This window comes from Epinephelus moara, chromosome 3 (assembly GCF_006386435.1).
Source record: "Epinephelus moara isolate mb chromosome 3, YSFRI_EMoa_1.0, whole genome shotgun sequence".
Lineage (NCBI taxonomy): Eukaryota > Metazoa > Chordata > Actinopteri > Perciformes > Serranidae > Epinephelus > Epinephelus moara.
In genome coordinates, this window is record NC_065508.1 from 39083613 (window position 1) to 39100428 (window position 16816).

General features: G+C 40.4%; 2 protein-coding genes across 4 annotated transcripts in view; one reads left to right on the forward strand and one right to left on the reverse strand.

The window, feature by feature from the left end:
* Window positions 1-16816, forward strand: part of ska2 (spindle and kinetochore associated complex subunit 2) — a 245973-nt gene that overhangs the window by 108889 nt on the left and 120268 nt on the right. The window lies entirely within an intron of this gene.
* Window positions 1-16816, reverse strand: part of sptbn4a (spectrin, beta, non-erythrocytic 4a) — a 91543-nt gene that overhangs the window by 28617 nt on the left and 46110 nt on the right. For 2 of the 3 annotated variants that reach the window (XM_050035271.1, XM_050035262.1), the window contains 8 exons: window positions 12895-13128; window positions 12592-12681; window positions 12222-12500; window positions 12008-12138; window positions 11620-11824; window positions 7184-7429; window positions 6915-7049; window positions 6377-6618 (listed from right to left, as the gene is read on the reverse strand). In XM_050035271.1, coding sequence (XP_049891228.1) covers window positions 6377-6618; window positions 6915-7049; window positions 7184-7429; window positions 11620-11824; window positions 12008-12138; window positions 12222-12500; window positions 12592-12681; window positions 12895-13128 — 1562 coding nt within the window. Of the gene's footprint in view, window positions 1-6372; window positions 6619-6914; window positions 7050-7183; window positions 7430-11619; window positions 11825-12007; window positions 12139-12221; window positions 12501-12591; window positions 12682-12894; window positions 13129-16816 lie in introns of those variants that run through there. The other variant, XM_050035281.1, reaches the window with a different exon arrangement.

Below are 16816 nucleotides of genomic sequence, written 5' to 3' on the forward strand. Positions count from 1 at the left end.
GACAGGTCAAACTGATATGATGCTGATTTACAGGAGAGTTCATGTCAAATGGAGGATAAACAATGAACATAAACTACAGATCACCTGTAAAGCATTTTAATAAATTAATCTATCATATTTAAAACAACTGGAGACTGAAAACAAACTGATATATGGGTCTGATCACTTTTTTTAATGAATTGACATCATTCCAGACAGGATGTTAGTGTGTCTGTGACTNAACTGGAGACTGAAAACAAACTGATATATTGGTCTGATCACTTTTTTTAATGAATTGACATCATTCCAGACAGGATGTTAGTGTGTCTGTGACTTCCTGTACGGACTGAAGGCTGCTGGAAACTGTCGGGAAACTGTCCGACTTCACTGCGGCTTTTTGTCACTGCCCCCTGCTGCGGCCGCCTGCTCTCGTCTACTTTCCAGGCGAGGCGCAGTTCATCTCGAACGAGCCTAATGGTATAATTATGAGTTTTTATCTCTGGTGGAATTCACTTACACTTTAGTGTGTCATCAGCTTATTAATAGCATTTTAACCTAAACAAAGAAAAGTGTAAAATTTCCAGAAAGGTAAGTGTTGCTTTAAATGTCTTGTTTCGTTCAACCATCATCCAAAAACACAAAGATTTTCAGTTTGCAGTCACATCAAAGTACAGCTGAGAAACTAGAACAAGAGAATTTTTGGCATTTTCCTGGAAAAAAATGACTGAAATGATTAACCAGTTATCCAAATGTAAGCTTTTTTTTCTGTTGATTGATCTATCATTCCTTAAACTAAACTATTCAGCTCTAAATGAAAAACTAGAATTATTGCCCTATGGTTGTATGTCTCCATGCACCAGTCAAGTTTGTCTTACAGTTTACATCCATGTCTGTGAAAAAATGAATGCTTCACACACATCTTCCTCCTGACAGCACAGAAGATCTATATAATCAGTGCACTTTCAAGTTGGACCCAAGATTGGTGTCACCATTTCAGTAGTCTCGCTCACCAGACCTTTCTCAAGAAAAGAAAGGTCTGGCTGGGCCAACTCTCACTTTGAGATTGGAGAAAAAAACGCCCCAGCTGCTTGTACTTCTTTCAACCAATCACAGTCGTTCTGGGCGGTGCCACAGCAACGGTGCGCTTGCAAAAATATTGCCGGGGGGAAACAGGCTTTGGTGTAACATGCCCACAAAAATATCACCTACAGGACGCGAACCATGGCAGAAAAATGGCTACATCCCCGCAAGATCAAACACCGCAAAAGTTAGTAAAGGACGTGTTGAAAACGGTTGAAAACTGCTACAGGACCGGAGGTGGTAGGGCGGGACTTCAGCGGGTGGCTCGTTCCACCCAATGAGAGGCTGATCTCTGCAGCGAACTTCCGCCCACTACCATTTCAGTATCTGACCAAATGTCTCCCCTTCTGTTCCTGAGATATGACGTTGAATAATGGCCAGAAATGTGTTTTTACAGATTATTATGATGTCATGGTGAAGCTGACCTTTGATCTTTTGGATGTAAAATGTCATCACTGTATCAACTTAAAGCAGCTGTGCGGAACTTTTCGTTTTTGTTGATTACAGCGCCCCTTTGGTCGAAGCGGTATGACACCCACAGCCTGGTGTCATAAAATTCCGACTGCAGCTGGCAGTTACCACATGCATTTGTTTTGGAGAGTGAGAGATTTAACTAACGTCAGGTCAGTCCAAGTAATTAGTGGAAACAGCAAAATGACTCAGTAAATTCTCCTGTCGTGTTTATGTTCTGATCTAATCCTAACATAGCAAAGCTGTTACCTGCAGCCTTCGACTGAGGTCAAGCCAGCCCTCAGGTTGTTTTGCGGTGCGCGCATATACTACACATTACGGCAAGAGTGAGAAAGGACTGATTTCAAAGTAAAAGCAAGCTTCCAAAACGACCTCAGGGTGTCATCCAGAAAACATCACGTCAATCTCACGTAGCATTTCAAAATACAAGCCCTCTGAACTGTCATATTTCCCTGTGCTCCATCTACAGTAAGATTTATATATTTTTTTAAAAACTACCTGTTATTACTCAACCATTCCACGTCAGACTGATAGTACACGACCTCAGGGTGTCACCCAGAAAATATAGGGACAATCTCATGTAGCATTTCAGAATAAAAGCCCTTTGAACTGTCATATTTTACTGTACTCCTTGTACATTAAGAATAACATTAAAAAAAACCTACCTGTTATTACTCAACCGTTCCACACCAGACTGATAGTACTCGACCTCAGGGTGTCACCCAGAAAATATAGGATCAATCTGATGTAGTATTTCAAAATAAAAGCCCTCTGAACTGTCATATTTTACTGTGCTCCATCTACAGTAAGATTAGTATATTTTTTTTAAAAAGCTACCCGTTATTACTCAACCGTTCCATGCCAGACTGATAGTACACGACCTCATGGTGTCATCCAGAAAATATAGGGTCAATCTGATGAAGCATTTCAGAATAAAAGCCCTCTGAACTGTCATATTTTACTGTACTCCTTGTACAATCAGAATAACATTTTTTTAAAAACTACGTATTATTACTCAACCGTTCCACTTCAGACTGATAGTACTCAACCTCAGGGTGTCACCCAGAAAAAATCAGGTCAATCTGATGTAGCATTTCAGAATAAAAGCCCTCTGAACTGTTATATTTTACTGTGCATCATGTACATAGGATTAATTTTTTTTTTTTTTTTAAACTACCCGTTATTACTTAACTGTTCCATGCCAGACTTATAGTACTCGACCTCAGGGTGTCACCCAGAAAATATAGGGTCAATCTGATGTAGCATTTCAGAATAAAAGCCCTCTGAACTTTCATATTTTACTGCGCTCCATCTAGAGTAAGATTAGTATTTTTTTTTTTTTTTTAAAGCTACCCGTTAATACTCAACCATTCTACTTAAGACTGATAGTACACGACCTCAGGGTGTCACCCAGAAAATATAGGGTCAATCTGATGTAGAATTTCAGAATAAAAGCCCTCTGAACTGTCGTATTTCACTGTGTTCCATCTACAGTAAGATTAATATATATTTTTAAAAAAAATACCCATTATTACTCAACTGTTCCACTTAAGACTGATAGTACACGACCTCAGGGTGTCACCCAGAAAATATATGGTCAATCTGATGTAGCATTTCAGAATAAAAGCCCTCTGAACTTTCATATTTCACTGTGCTCCTTGTACATTAAGATTAACATAAAAAAAAACTACCTGTTATTACTCAACCGTTCCATGCCAGACTGATAGTACTCAACCTCAGGGTGTCACCCAGAAAATATAGGGTCAATCTGATGTAGCATTTCAGAATAAAAGCCCTCTGAACTTTCATATTTCACTGTGCTCCATCTACATGAAGATTAACATATAAAAAAAACTACCTGTTATTACTCAACCGTTCCATGCCAGACTGATAGTATTCGACCTCAGGGTGTCACCCAGAAAATGTGTACTATCAGTCTTAAGTGGAATGGTTGAGTAATAATAATAATAAATTAAATTTATTAAATTAATAATAATTTTTTTAAAAATATATATATATTAATCTTACTGTAGATGGAGCACAGTGAAATACGACAGTTCAGAGGGCTTTTATTCTGAAATGCTATATCAGATTGACCCTATATTTTCTGGGTGACACCCTGAGGTCGAGTACTATCAGTCTGGCATGGAACGGTTGAGTAATAATGGGTAGTATTTTTTAAATGTTAATCTTAATCTACAAGGAGTACAGTAAAATATGAAAGTTCAGAGGGCTTTTAATCTAAAATGCTACATCAGATTGACCTGATTTTTTCTGGGTGACACCCTGAGGTCATGTACTATCAGTCTTAAGTGGAACGGTTGAGTATTAACGGGTAACTTTTTTAAAAAAATATACTAATCTTACTGTAGATGGAGCACAGTAAAATATGAAAGTTCAGAGGGATTTTATTCTGAAATGCTACATCAGACTGACCTGATTCTTTCTGGGTGACACCCTGAGGTCGAGTACTATCAGTCTGGCATGGAACGGTTGAGTAATAACGGGTAGTTTTTTTTAAATGTTAATCTTAATGTTCAAGGAGTACAGTGAAATATGACAGTTCAGAGGGCTTTTATTCTGAAATGCTACATCAGATTGACCCTATATTTTCTGGGTGACACCCTGAGGTCATGTACTATCAGTCTGACATGGAACGGTTGAGTAATAACAGGTAGTCTTTTTTTTAAATATTATTCTTAATCTACAAGGAGCACAGTAAAATATGACAGTTCAGAGGGATTTTATTCTGAAATGCTACTTCAGATTGACCTAATATTTTCTGGGTGACACCCTAAAGTCGAGTACTAATCAGTCTGAAGTGGAACGGTTGAGTAATAATAGCTAGTTTTTTTTAAATGTTATTCTTAATGTACAAGGAGTACAGTAAAATATGACAGTTCCGAGGGCTTTTATTCTGACATGCTACATCAGATTGACCTGATATTTTCTGGGTGACACCCTGAGGTCGTGTACTATCAGTCTTAAGTGGAACGGTTGAGTAATAACGGGTATTTTAAAAAATATATATATATTAATCTTACTGTAGATGGAGCACGGTGAAATATGACAGTTCAGAGGGCTTTTATTCTGAAATGCTACATCAGATTGACCCTATATTTTCTGGGTGACACCCTGAGGTCAAGTACTATCAGTCTGGCATGGAACGGTTGAGTAATAACAGGTAGTTTTTTTTTTAATGTTAATCTTAATGTACAAGGAGCACACTGAAATATGAAAGTTCAGAGGGCTTTTATTCTGAAATGCTACATCAGATTGACCCTATATTTTCTGGGTGACACCATGAGGTCGTGTACTATCAGTCTGACATGGAAAGGTTGAGTAATAACAGGTAGTTTTTAAAAAAAAAAATGTTATTCTTAATGTACAAGGAGTATAGTAAAATATGACAGTTCAGAGGGCTTTTATTCTGATATGCTACATCAGATTGACCGGATTTTTTTCTGGGTGACACCCTGAGGTCGAGTACTATCAGTCTGAAGTGGAACGATTGAGTAATAATTGTTAGTTTTTTTAAAAATATATTAAACCGCAAAAACGTGAGGGCTGGCTTGACCAGATGTTTCAAAGTGAGGGCTGGCTTGACCTCAGTAGCCTTCGCTTGCAAAGCTAACGCTACTAATGTCAGGTCAGTCCAAGTAATTAGGTTTACACGAGCCCTATCACTGTCCCGTTTAGCCTTCTTCTGTGCTTTTTCTTTTAGATGGTGCTCCTTCGTTATCCGCCATGACATCAAAAGTACATCTCAGATATAGATACATCTCTGGTAAAACTGTTATGTGTTCAGCAATGCCCACTGCGTACCGCTTACTTGGAGAACACTCTTTGTAAACACAGCTCCTTCTTCTTCTGTGGTGTAATGGCTGCGGCCTACTGCGGGCGAGCAGAATCACTTCCGCCTCAGGTGCCGTATTCTGGTTTTCTGACTTCCGCTGTCCGTCTGACCCGCGCGAGGCTACGCTAAATAGCCATATAAAGAAAGGCTTTTTTGTCGCTGTTGGGTTCAAATAAATATGCGGATCTTTAAGGGGGGGGTTGGTATAAAGGTAAAAAGTTCCGCACAGCTGCTTTAATCGTCTCAGACATTTGTGTGAAGTTTTGTCATATTAGCTTAAGAATTCTTGAGTTATGGCCAAAAACATGTTTTGTAAGGTCACTGACCTTTGACCTTCGACATTCGACCACCAAAATCTAATTAGTTAATTGCTGAGTCCACGGAGCCATTTGAGCCATTTGAAGAAATTCTCTTAAGGCATTCTTGAGATATTGCGTTAAAAAGAATGGGAGGTACATACATATGTATGTACAGAGGGACGGACGGAAAACCCAAAGGCAAAATGCCATAGGCCGTGGCTATCACCGGCATGGAGGCATAAAAACATGAGTTGCAGCCCTGTGCAGGATATGTACATATGTTTTGCCATCTTTATGGCTCCCTCACTGTGTGTGTTCCTGCATATGTTGATGAATCACAGCTGCTAAAAGATTTCAAGCCAAGTGGACGTACTGTGGGGTTATTGCACAGTGGAGCTGGTTGGGTAAAAGAACAAATACTGGCAGTAATTACAGTGTAAAATTTATATCCCTACTTTACATCACATAAAAAATGAAATAACAGATGTCATGCTAAATTAGGTCAAGGTGGCACAGTAGCCTAATTTGACACTACTCCGTAATGAACTTCTGTCTACAGGGACGGCACAAGACCACAGAGACTCTGAGTTAACTGAACACTGAAACACAAAATGCAGCAACTACACCTGAACCATGCACTGCATAAATGCCAACACAGACTATTGAAGAAAGTGTACAGCAAATGTCTTACCTGGGTTCATCCCATCCTATTTGGCCCATGATGCCTTCCATCCACATCAGGTTTTCACGCACCACCGAGAAGAACTGCACCTTGTCCGTTACTGAGGTGACCTGGACGCGACTGGCCTCACAAGCGCTCAGCAGCCCCCTCCAGGCCTCCATCACTTCCTGCTCTTTGACCATGATGGCCTCAGCCTTCTCACCAGCATAGATGGTCCTCAGCTGGGCAGCATTCTCCTGCAGCTGCCTCACCTGCACCAAGACAGGAGGAAGACAGTTAGTGGCTTCATCACAGTAGAACATAGTGTAGAAGAACGGCTGTATTTGTAGATAATAAATTGAACTGATTTAATAACGGCTTTTGACTGTTGGTAGAACAAAACAAGCACTTATTTAAATATAGATTCTAAGGGCTGGGTTAATCCACTGATGTGACCAGTGATACAGAATAAGGAAAAATAAGTTTGGTGAATTGTATATGCCCTGTGCTCATGAGCAGCTAGTCCACTGTTTAACTGATGGGTTCAGAAAGAAATCATAACACTTGCCTGTGCAACTAGCAGTTGAAGGGCATGTTCAAAAGAATGCATAAGTCTCTGCAGGGTGGCTGGATTGGTGATGTTGGCTTGGCATGCCCTCACCTCTGGCAGCTGCTTCATCTTCCCTGCAATCTGAGCCAAGACCTACAACACAGGACAGCGTCGGTATCACGAGCACTTTAAAAATAGAAGCTGCATGTCATGGCCAGACTGTCTACTTTAGAAATAAAGAACGCGGCACACCTAAATAACAGCTTGATATTTGTTTTGTACTGTACCTCTTTGCAGTCAGTGAAGAACTTGTGCAGCTGGTGCGAAGCTGCCAGCATCTGTCTGCGGGTCTCCATCAGTTCCAGGAGGTCGGCCCACGACTCGTTCAGTCCATCCTTCCACTCTGCGATCGTGGCTGCGTCTGAGTGGCCGCAGTCAATCATCTCATTCACCATTTTATTCACCTGCTCCATGCGCTGTTGGCCAATGCTGTTGGTTTCTGAGGCAAACTTGGTGAATCTCTCCTGAAGTACCTGGAACACACAGAAAGAATGCAATGCTACAGAAAGTGGACACAAGAAAATAAATATATTGAGTCTGATGCAATGCATTCATTGATGAAATAAATTCTACCTTTGTGAGGCTCATATTGACTATTTTTGAGACAGTGGGTGCTTTCCATTCTGCCCATCCTCACTCTTCTGTCATTTAACCCAGAAATGATCCGAGGCCCGCCATCATTAGGCAGTTTTCAGGCACTTAAATGCGTCTTGGTGGAGACAAGGAGCTTAGAGTGAGGAACCACAGGTGTATCCTATGCTGAAGTGTTTTTTATTGTTCAATGAATCTGATAGAATCTGTTGAGTGACTGGTCAGCTGATCAACCTGAGCCTCAAACAAACTGGAGATTCTATTTAGAACTTTTATAGCTTTTTTTATTGCCCTCTAATGTCTGCTCTGTTCTTTCACTTAAAAATGTTTTAATTGGATATTAGTTTTATTTATATCAGTCACATTCTGTGATGCCACAATAGATATGAAGCTCAGCAGAAGTTCAATTTGTGCTTCATTCATTCATTCTGCTTCTTCTAATCAGCTGATTATGAGCGTTCACTCTTCCCCTTAACCCAAACAAATATTGCCACGATCTCTATCAGCCAATCATGTTACTGTTATCAGAGTTTAAATGTGTTTTCTCCCGCTGCTGTCAGCTGTCATTTTAGGCGGAATCATCACACCCTCCACCACCCTCCCTATTCGATTAAAACTTCACCGCCTCCATTAAAATATATATCATCATGATGGGGTCTAATTGCCAAAGATTATTCACTTTTCTCACACTTACTCAGAATGAGTCTCTGCTGACTGAACTATAGCTAGTACAACTGGAACTGCAGTCATCAGACATCAGGTGTTTCAAACTGTTGTTTTTTTATTTCCACACAATAGGACACTTTCAATGCTGTGTATCATCTTCCCAAAATAACACTGGAATGAGCAAGGATGTTCCGTACGGTAAACTTCCTTTATTCTGGGGCCTCTTCCTTATATCCCCCTCTCACAGGAGCCAACCTCAGAAAAGTCATTGTTGTATCTGTTGTTTGTGTGTTTCAGTTTTCAAGTAATTGTGTGTCCACTGTTTGTCTAATCCCTTTTACACTTTCTGTGCAAAGTGGAGTATCGCACTGTTATGCCGCTTTCCTATTCTGTGTATAAAGTATGATTGAATGGGGGGACAGAGTTGTCTTGCCTCTGTGCAAAGAATGGCAACCCGGTCTCACTCCGAAGTCGTTGAATACAAGCACTTAGTCAGTGACTTCTGGCATCAGATACTGACAAAAAACCCATCCTTTCACGTGGCATGATACAGAGCCAGTCACCGTTGTTGTATAATGGCGCCTGGTGGCTTCAGGGGGAAACGTGGCCAGACAACAACTTAAGTTAAGGTGGTAAAGTGTAAATAGGGCTGTGGGAGGAGTGATGGATGGGTCCAACAACCACCGACTTTCACCTAGGAGGTTTGTGTTCACTTCCTGTAACTTTGTAAAGCCAAACCCTGTTCTTTTTTTCTAAACCCAACCACGTGCTTTTGTTGCCCATGCGTTTGTTGTTCAGGGAGAAAAAAAAAGTCAGTCTATGGTGTTGTACTGACATAGTACATTTATTTTTAAACTGACTGTTTGCAAACTGTACATTTCCTGTGAAAACAGAGGTGTATTTTGAAAACAGACAATGCATGTAATGGGCTGAAGTTGACACGGCGTCCCAGAACGTCAACAACCAACGCAGCCAGGGTACCTTGCATGTCATATGTCGACGTGGAGTGGAAAGTCCATGACCAAACATCGATATGTGATGATGTTGGACTGAAAATGTGTGGGGAATGGAGGTAGTAATAGCGCTGAAACAGTGTCTGTATAAACAGGACAGCCAACAGGATGAGATCATGGGCAGTACAGGTGTGACGTTTTGATGACATGTAATGTTTGTGATTCCAAGAGGAAGAACAGCAGCTGAAAATGTCTGCAAACTGGGAAAACAATAAGGTCCAGGAGCTCCTTATCCTTCAAGCAGAGGACGAGATCAGTTGCCATGTAACAGAATAAATGACTGATTGTCACAATATGTTACATGTCACCTCCATTAGCCCATCATGCCTCTTTTGATTCTGTGATACTGGCATGCTGTCTAAAATTACACACTAGTGTTGCAGCAATACTGTATACCGGTTTCAAGGTGTACCATAAAATAAAAGGGCTTTTTTTTAGATATTTATTTGGGCATTTCTGCCATTAACTGATAAGACAGCTAAGCGTGAAGGGGGGAGAGAGAGAGGGAAGGACATGCAGCAAAGGGCCACAGGCTGGAGTCGAACCTGGGCCGCTGCGGCAACAGCCTTGTACATGGGGCACCTGCTCTATCCACTAAGCCACCGACACCCCCATAAAATAAAAGGTGATAGTTATCATACTGTGTACATTTGCTTGTCTGCAATATTAGAAATAAAAAGCAACTGAATGGAGACTCACCCCTGTCTTTTGGTTATTTTCTAAGGGTAGACTTTTTAACAAAATGGTTTTGAGTTCCAATTATGGTAATAAAAGGTTTGTTCAACCAAAAATAACCCTTCCAATTTTATTCCTTTAAGGGTCATTCTGAGTGATGATAATATATATTCTGTAATACGGTGATACTATGAAACCATGATATTTTCTGAGACAGTTATCAGACCGTGAAAATCTCATGCCATTGCAACCTATTACACATGGAAGCGGAATGATGCTGCAGCTGTTTGGTTCTGCATAAAAATACAAAGGCTTCATAAAGACGGGACTTCATAGCGGCACTATAGCACAATCTTTGTGTAAAAAGGGCTTAAGATATCTATAGACAGGAAAATGAAGGCCCTGCATTTCATGTTAGGGTTATTTTGTATAAAAATAGTATATATGATATTTTTTTCTCTTTATCTAATGGTGTCCATTATCCCACCATTACATGGTTCTTATTAAAAACTACTGTTATATATTTTTTTAAACTCTAATGTTACTGCAATGTCTTAATGTCATTCCTAACTCAATCCAAATATAAAACAAAACATGTAAAAGTCATATTGGGTGTGTACAGGGCCCAACAGCATCCACTGTTACTAAAGGGCATATACAATAAATCTTGTAATCATGATTTAATTCTAAGATAAGGTGGTCATAACAGAAATATTGTGTACATGCCTAGTTACTTTATCTTCTTGCATTTTTGCTTTCTGGCTTGTGGAATGTTTCCTACAGACATTTATGCTGTGATTATGAGAAAACAATGCTTGGTATCTTTCATTCATTCATTATCTGTAACTGCTTATCCTATTCCAGGTGACATTGGGCGAAAGGCAGGGTACACCCTGGATAGGTCACCAGACTATCACAGGGCTTGGTATCATTAAAATCAAATGATTATCTAATTAAATCAGATAAGAAGGAAACAGGGCCTTAAACTGGATTGAATATTTTAAAGTTGCTTTCTTTTCTCTCAATTTGGAGGAAACAAAATAAAAATTGAGTATATAAAACAGACTTCTGTGGGGATTTCTAAGCTCATATATAACATGTATTCGTGTATACATATTGTAAGGCTGTGTACAGTTCTTAATATTTTTCTATTTATACATCATGCTATTTTACTACTATCTAACATGCTATTTTAATTTAATTTACATGCCTGTGTGTTCTGTGTTCTGTATTGTGTTTTTATTGTGTTTTACTGTATACTCAGAAAAAAATTCCTAATCTTGTTGTTTTGCACTGCATTACAATGACAATAAAATCTATTCTATTCTATTCTGTTCTATTCTATTCTATTCAGTTGTTTTATATCAGCCATACAGTGCAGTCAATTCTTAATTTTACAGTGTTAAAATATTTTTTACATGCTGGCTCATTTATACTGCTGACTATTTTTACTGTTTTCTTTTACTGCTTTACACTAAGCTTTACATCAAGTGTGAAAGCAAGCAACTTCTTTGAGGATATTAAAGTATTTGATACAATTATTATTTAAAAAATGCAAACTGTATTTCATTGTTCTGGTTTAGGATAAGTCATATGGTTATATGATTGTATTTCATGGTGTTCTCTCATAAATTACTCCTGCTAATCAACAGCTGAATATCTCCTGTGGTTAGAGCAATGTATAGCGGTAGAGCAGTTTTACATGTTGACTGACTGACCGTGACATCCTCGAGGTCTTGGCCCAGCTCAGTGGAACTGGCCACTGTCTCACGCTCAGTGATCCATTTCTCTAACTCCTCCACCTCCTTGTTGAGCTGATAGAGCCAGTACTGCTGCTCCAGCTTGGTCTTCCTGTGCTCCACCATGTCCTTCAGAGACACATACAGCCGGTCTATGTGGGACTGCTGCTTGGTGATCTGCTCACTGTTGAATATTGGGAGAAAACTACATTTTACAGCTACCAACAAGATAAGCATTGAAAACGTTACCCATACATTATCTTACACAAAATTTCGGCAGAAATGCAAAAATCTTCGAAAAATGTACTGTTTTCTGGCTAAACTGTATATGCTGCTAGTGCACAAGTGACATTGGGTCAGGCCACACCTTTCTGGGTGTCCAAGTTCCAGTAGACGCTGGCATTGCTGGGATAGCATGCCTACTGTCTCTGCATATGTTTCCACTGTTTGCTCCAGAGCCAGGTGGGCCTTCAACAGCTGCAGGGTGCTCACCTCGTCCTGAAAAATATCAGAATGATGTTAGGATTCACTTTCATATTTATCCCAACAAATACCTGCATGACCAACAGGGCTGTACGTACTGTGCCTTTTTCTTCATTGACCAGATGGAGTTTCTGACCTGACAGCCAGGACTCCACTTTAGCTGCCTCACTGTAGTACTGCTGAGCCTGCAGCGTGGCATCCAGCATCACACACCTCCTCTCTGTCTCCAGCTGCAAAACTTCCCACAGCTGGCGCACATGCCCTGCCCCTTCACGTACAAACTCCACCTCAGGAGTCCTCAGCGAAGCAATGATTCCTGCCCGGTCCAGAACTTCCTCAACACGAGCCCGTCGCCCTGTCAGCTCCCTCTGGAGTGTCTGAAGGACCAATCAGAGTTAAGTTCCCAGAATGAGCCGGGTCAGATCACATTTCAGCTGAGCATGGTCAAACATCATCTTTGACACGTACCTGGTTCTTTTTTACGTGCTGCTGTACACTCTGGAGGTTATTCCCGTAATCCTTACAGGAGGCCAAGGGAAGCCTCTCCTGAATCCACAGCTATCAAGTAACCACAGTATGGTCATTACATTTTTCAGAATGTTTATGTAAAGCTCTGTATGAAGTATAATTCCATGAAATTCCTGATTCTGATCATACACCTTAATATACAAACACTGACGGATGAAGAAAAGGGAATTAAAAGCAGCGTACATGGAAGAGAAAAGATATGGAAGCAAACAATGGGAACTCAGAGACGAAGTGTGTACTCACTATCTCATCCTCCAGGTCCTGGGCGACTTGATGCATCTCTTTGGAAGCTAACAGGATGCGGCGTCTCTCCTTCAGGGGCTCAATGAGGCGGACAATGCGGGTCTCTACGCCGCCTGACTGCTCGCCGCCTTCCCTGTCATCACCCATCAGCCCTCGCTGGGGTAGGCAGACCCCCTGCAAGCTTCCCAGGTCTCCCACATCCTTGTAAAAGTCCCCTATCTGAGACTCCATCGCCTGCACCGGAGGGGAAGAGAAGGTCATACATACAGTCATAGGAGGGATGGACAAACACAGCACATCAGCTGTTTCCCTTTCACAGTGTTTCAGGGTTATATAATGGACCACCTCACTTTAAGTAAGAAAAGCATATGGTGCATTTTTTTAATGCCACTGAACCTCATGTTTAGGAGCAGACCACAATAGCGACCTCTGTGGGCACATATCAGAGCTGGGGAAAATTATATAAAAACAGTGAGCTGAAGTATGCAGTCTGTCAAAAGCATTAGCTACACAGTGGCAGATCAGAGAGTTTTCATTTTACAAACATCTAACATTGGCAAAGCTGCGGAGGGAGAAATTCAGCATAGCGTTAGTTCAGGGAGGACACAATGTCAAGCTCAGCTCACATCCTAGCTACATCAGCTGATCTCAAGTAGCCCAATCAACTGATGGATCAGCTGATTGATGGGATGGAGTCAGCTGATAGATCACATGATTCCTTTTGACACAACCAATTGGCAAATCTCATCGCTTTGCAACCTGCCTCCACCCCAGCTCCTCCTTTTCATGTTGTGTTTAACTTATCAATGTCATTTCTGTTTGTCATTGATGCTCACTCTGTTCTGTTGCCTGGAGGTCTTTGCTGCTGCTCTGCCTGCCTTAGGCTTTAAATGTAAACACATGGAAGGGCAGGGAGGTTTGCACTCTCTGTCTCAGGCTTTCCACATATGCGCATGGAAGGGCGGAGAGGTGTACTCTCTCTGCCTTAGGCTTCCTGCGTAGACCTTAGGAAAGGCAGAGGGGCCCTAGAACAGAGCCATACTGCCAAATATCACACTGCAAATTGAAATAAAATTTCCTTTGACTGAAGAGGTCCTGACTGAAAAAAATCTTTTTGTTTGAGTGAAATAACACAGGCTGTAGACAAAGCCAAACTGGTAAAAGAAAAAAAAAAACAACTGAAGCCCAGGGGTAGACAGTAACACATTTAATCAACAACTAAGTTCAATTTTGAGACACTTGTACTTTACTTGAGTATTTCCATGTTGTTATACTTTATATTTCTTCTACTCCACTAGAGTTATAGAGCCAATTTATAAGCAGGATGCAGTTCTATCTCACACAGGCTCTGCCCTCTACTGGACTGTATGAGTAATACTCTCCTCCAATCATGAACACGCATTCGCCCACTGAATTTTGCATAAACGTAGCTGGCCAATCAGGACGTGCCTACTCAATTACATGTGTGCCCACAGTATAGGTCCCTCAGATCCTCTATTGCTAGTATGCTGGTCATCCCAAGGATTTCAACAAAAATCCATGGGGAATCAGCCTCTGTGGCCAAAGGTCTACCTGAGTATCTGAGGAACTCCACCTCAGTGGATGTTCCTCAGAAACCTTAAGACATTAGCTTAGCTTTTATGTTTACCTACTTTACTTTATTTTACTTTTACTCTTTTTAGCTTGGCTTTCACTTAATGGTGCCTCGTCATTTATTGCCTCTGTTTTTAAATCTTGTTTTTGGCATTTTCTACGTTTTCTTTCCCCTTGTGTTTATTTGTTCTTTTAAATGTTATTTATTCTAAATATTTTACCGTTCATCATTGTAATGTCTAGCTATTTACTTGGTACTCTTTCTGTGCTGTTTTATTCCTGCTCTGTGAAGCTCTTTGGGCTGCATAATTGTATGAAAGGCACTTTATAAATAAAGTTTGATTTGATTTGATCTTATTTGATTTTATTTGATATATATGGAAGATGTATGACATTCAAGATCCTGTGTTCTTCAGTGATTGGTGAGTTGCCCACTGACCAGCTTTCTCTAGGGTGTCACTGCTTCTAGGAGGTTCGTAGTGCATTAAAAAAGTTGGACTCCAAAAAATCAGCTGGTCCTGATAATTTGGATCCACTTTTTCTAAAGCTGGCTGCTGACTTAATTGCTAAGCCTCTAACTTGTATTTTTAATCTAAGCCTCAACACAAACAAACTACCTAAAGTCTGGAAATCTGCTTTTGTCCTCCCACTGCTAAAAGGAGGTGAACCATCAATTGTGAATAATTACAGGCCTATCTCAAAATTATGTATTTTGGCAAAAGTATTTGAAAAACTGAAGGAATTTTTGGAATCAAACAACATTCTAAACCCACTTCAGTCAGGTTTTAGGAAGCAGAATAGCACTGCTACTGCTGCCCTAAAAGTTTTTAATGATGTGTTTGAGGCATTGGACTCTAAAAAGTTTTGTGCTGCCCTGTTCATTGACTTGTCCAAGGCAATTGACACTGGACCTAGTGTTGTTTTTGGCAGCCTGTTTTAATTTTAGTTTTAGTCTAGTCTTTGTGTCAAACTGTCATTTTAGTTTTTATTAGTTTTAGTCACGTTCATATTCTTTTTGTCTAGTCAAGTTTCAGTCAACTAAAAGTCTGAGCATTTTAGTCTTATTTTAGTCAGAATAATCCATGACTATTTTCGTCTCATTTTAGTCGACGAAAACTGATGACATTTTAGTCTAGTTTTAGTCAATGAAAATTGTATTTTAGTCTCTTTTTAGTAATGCAATTCTATTATACCCAGTCAATATAGTATAAGTACCTAGTATAGTATAACCAAACCAAAATTTTCTTTTCTAAATTAGCTCCTAGTTAGAGCTAAATATATATTTATTTATACAACAGTTAGTTCCGACCGAGTAATTTGATTGGACGAGAGGCATTCCGTGAGTGCTGATATAGAGTATAACATCACTGGGACTTGTAACAGTAAAATCACTCCGCTCACAGGTGTTATAAGTAAGGGATAATGTATAATGAGCCGGTGAATACTGGGAAAATAACTCCCGACAGGGGAATAGAACCCCGACGCGCACCCTGCCCTGCCGGCAACGGCTGAATCTCCTTGTCAGGGCAGCGTCCCTAGCAACGCTGGGCTACATAGCAACGGTCATTACACAGTAATATCAGACCTCTGAATGCCGCGACTGACCAATCAGAATACAGCATTTAATAGAGCCGTGTAATAAATATAAATACAGCCGTTAATTAACCAACTGTCACACTCGCTACATTGACACAAACTGACACTATAGCGTTACACCAAGAAGATGGATATTTTCCCCAAAATTACATTTGAATTAAATTATGAGTGGTCGTCAGGAGAGGACGAGGAAAAGGAAAGCCAGGACTCTTCTGTGCAGACCTCCAGGTGTGTTTGTGTAACATCAGCCGACCTCGACAAACTGGAGAGGAGCAAAAATTAAGCGAACACGGTCAGGAATTATCAATGATCATCTGATGAGGTACTGATGAGGATGAGAGAGAGTGGAAGCTGAATCCAGCTGGCCAACATCCGTTTGCCAGCGTTTCATCAGCCGAACTGGACGAAGTTACACAGTTGCAGATCAATGTAAATACAAAGTAGCTTGCGAGTTCCTGGTGTGTGTGCCGCGTTAGGGTTAGGGTTAGGGTTAGGCCTGGCAACAGACTGGGGGAACTGTTTTTTTTTTTTCTTGGAGCTACATAACATACTTAAATAATTTATTTCATCAGCTTTTGTTAACATTTCCTTACTCAGCATTACTGTTTAAGCTGTTGTTGAACTGTTGTATAAAAGCAATATCACATGAGAGCGAGTGATGTTGTACTGTATGTCATCACGGCTGTAATCCGTCTGTGCAGTGCGACGCACAGCCTAGGAAACAGAAATACTG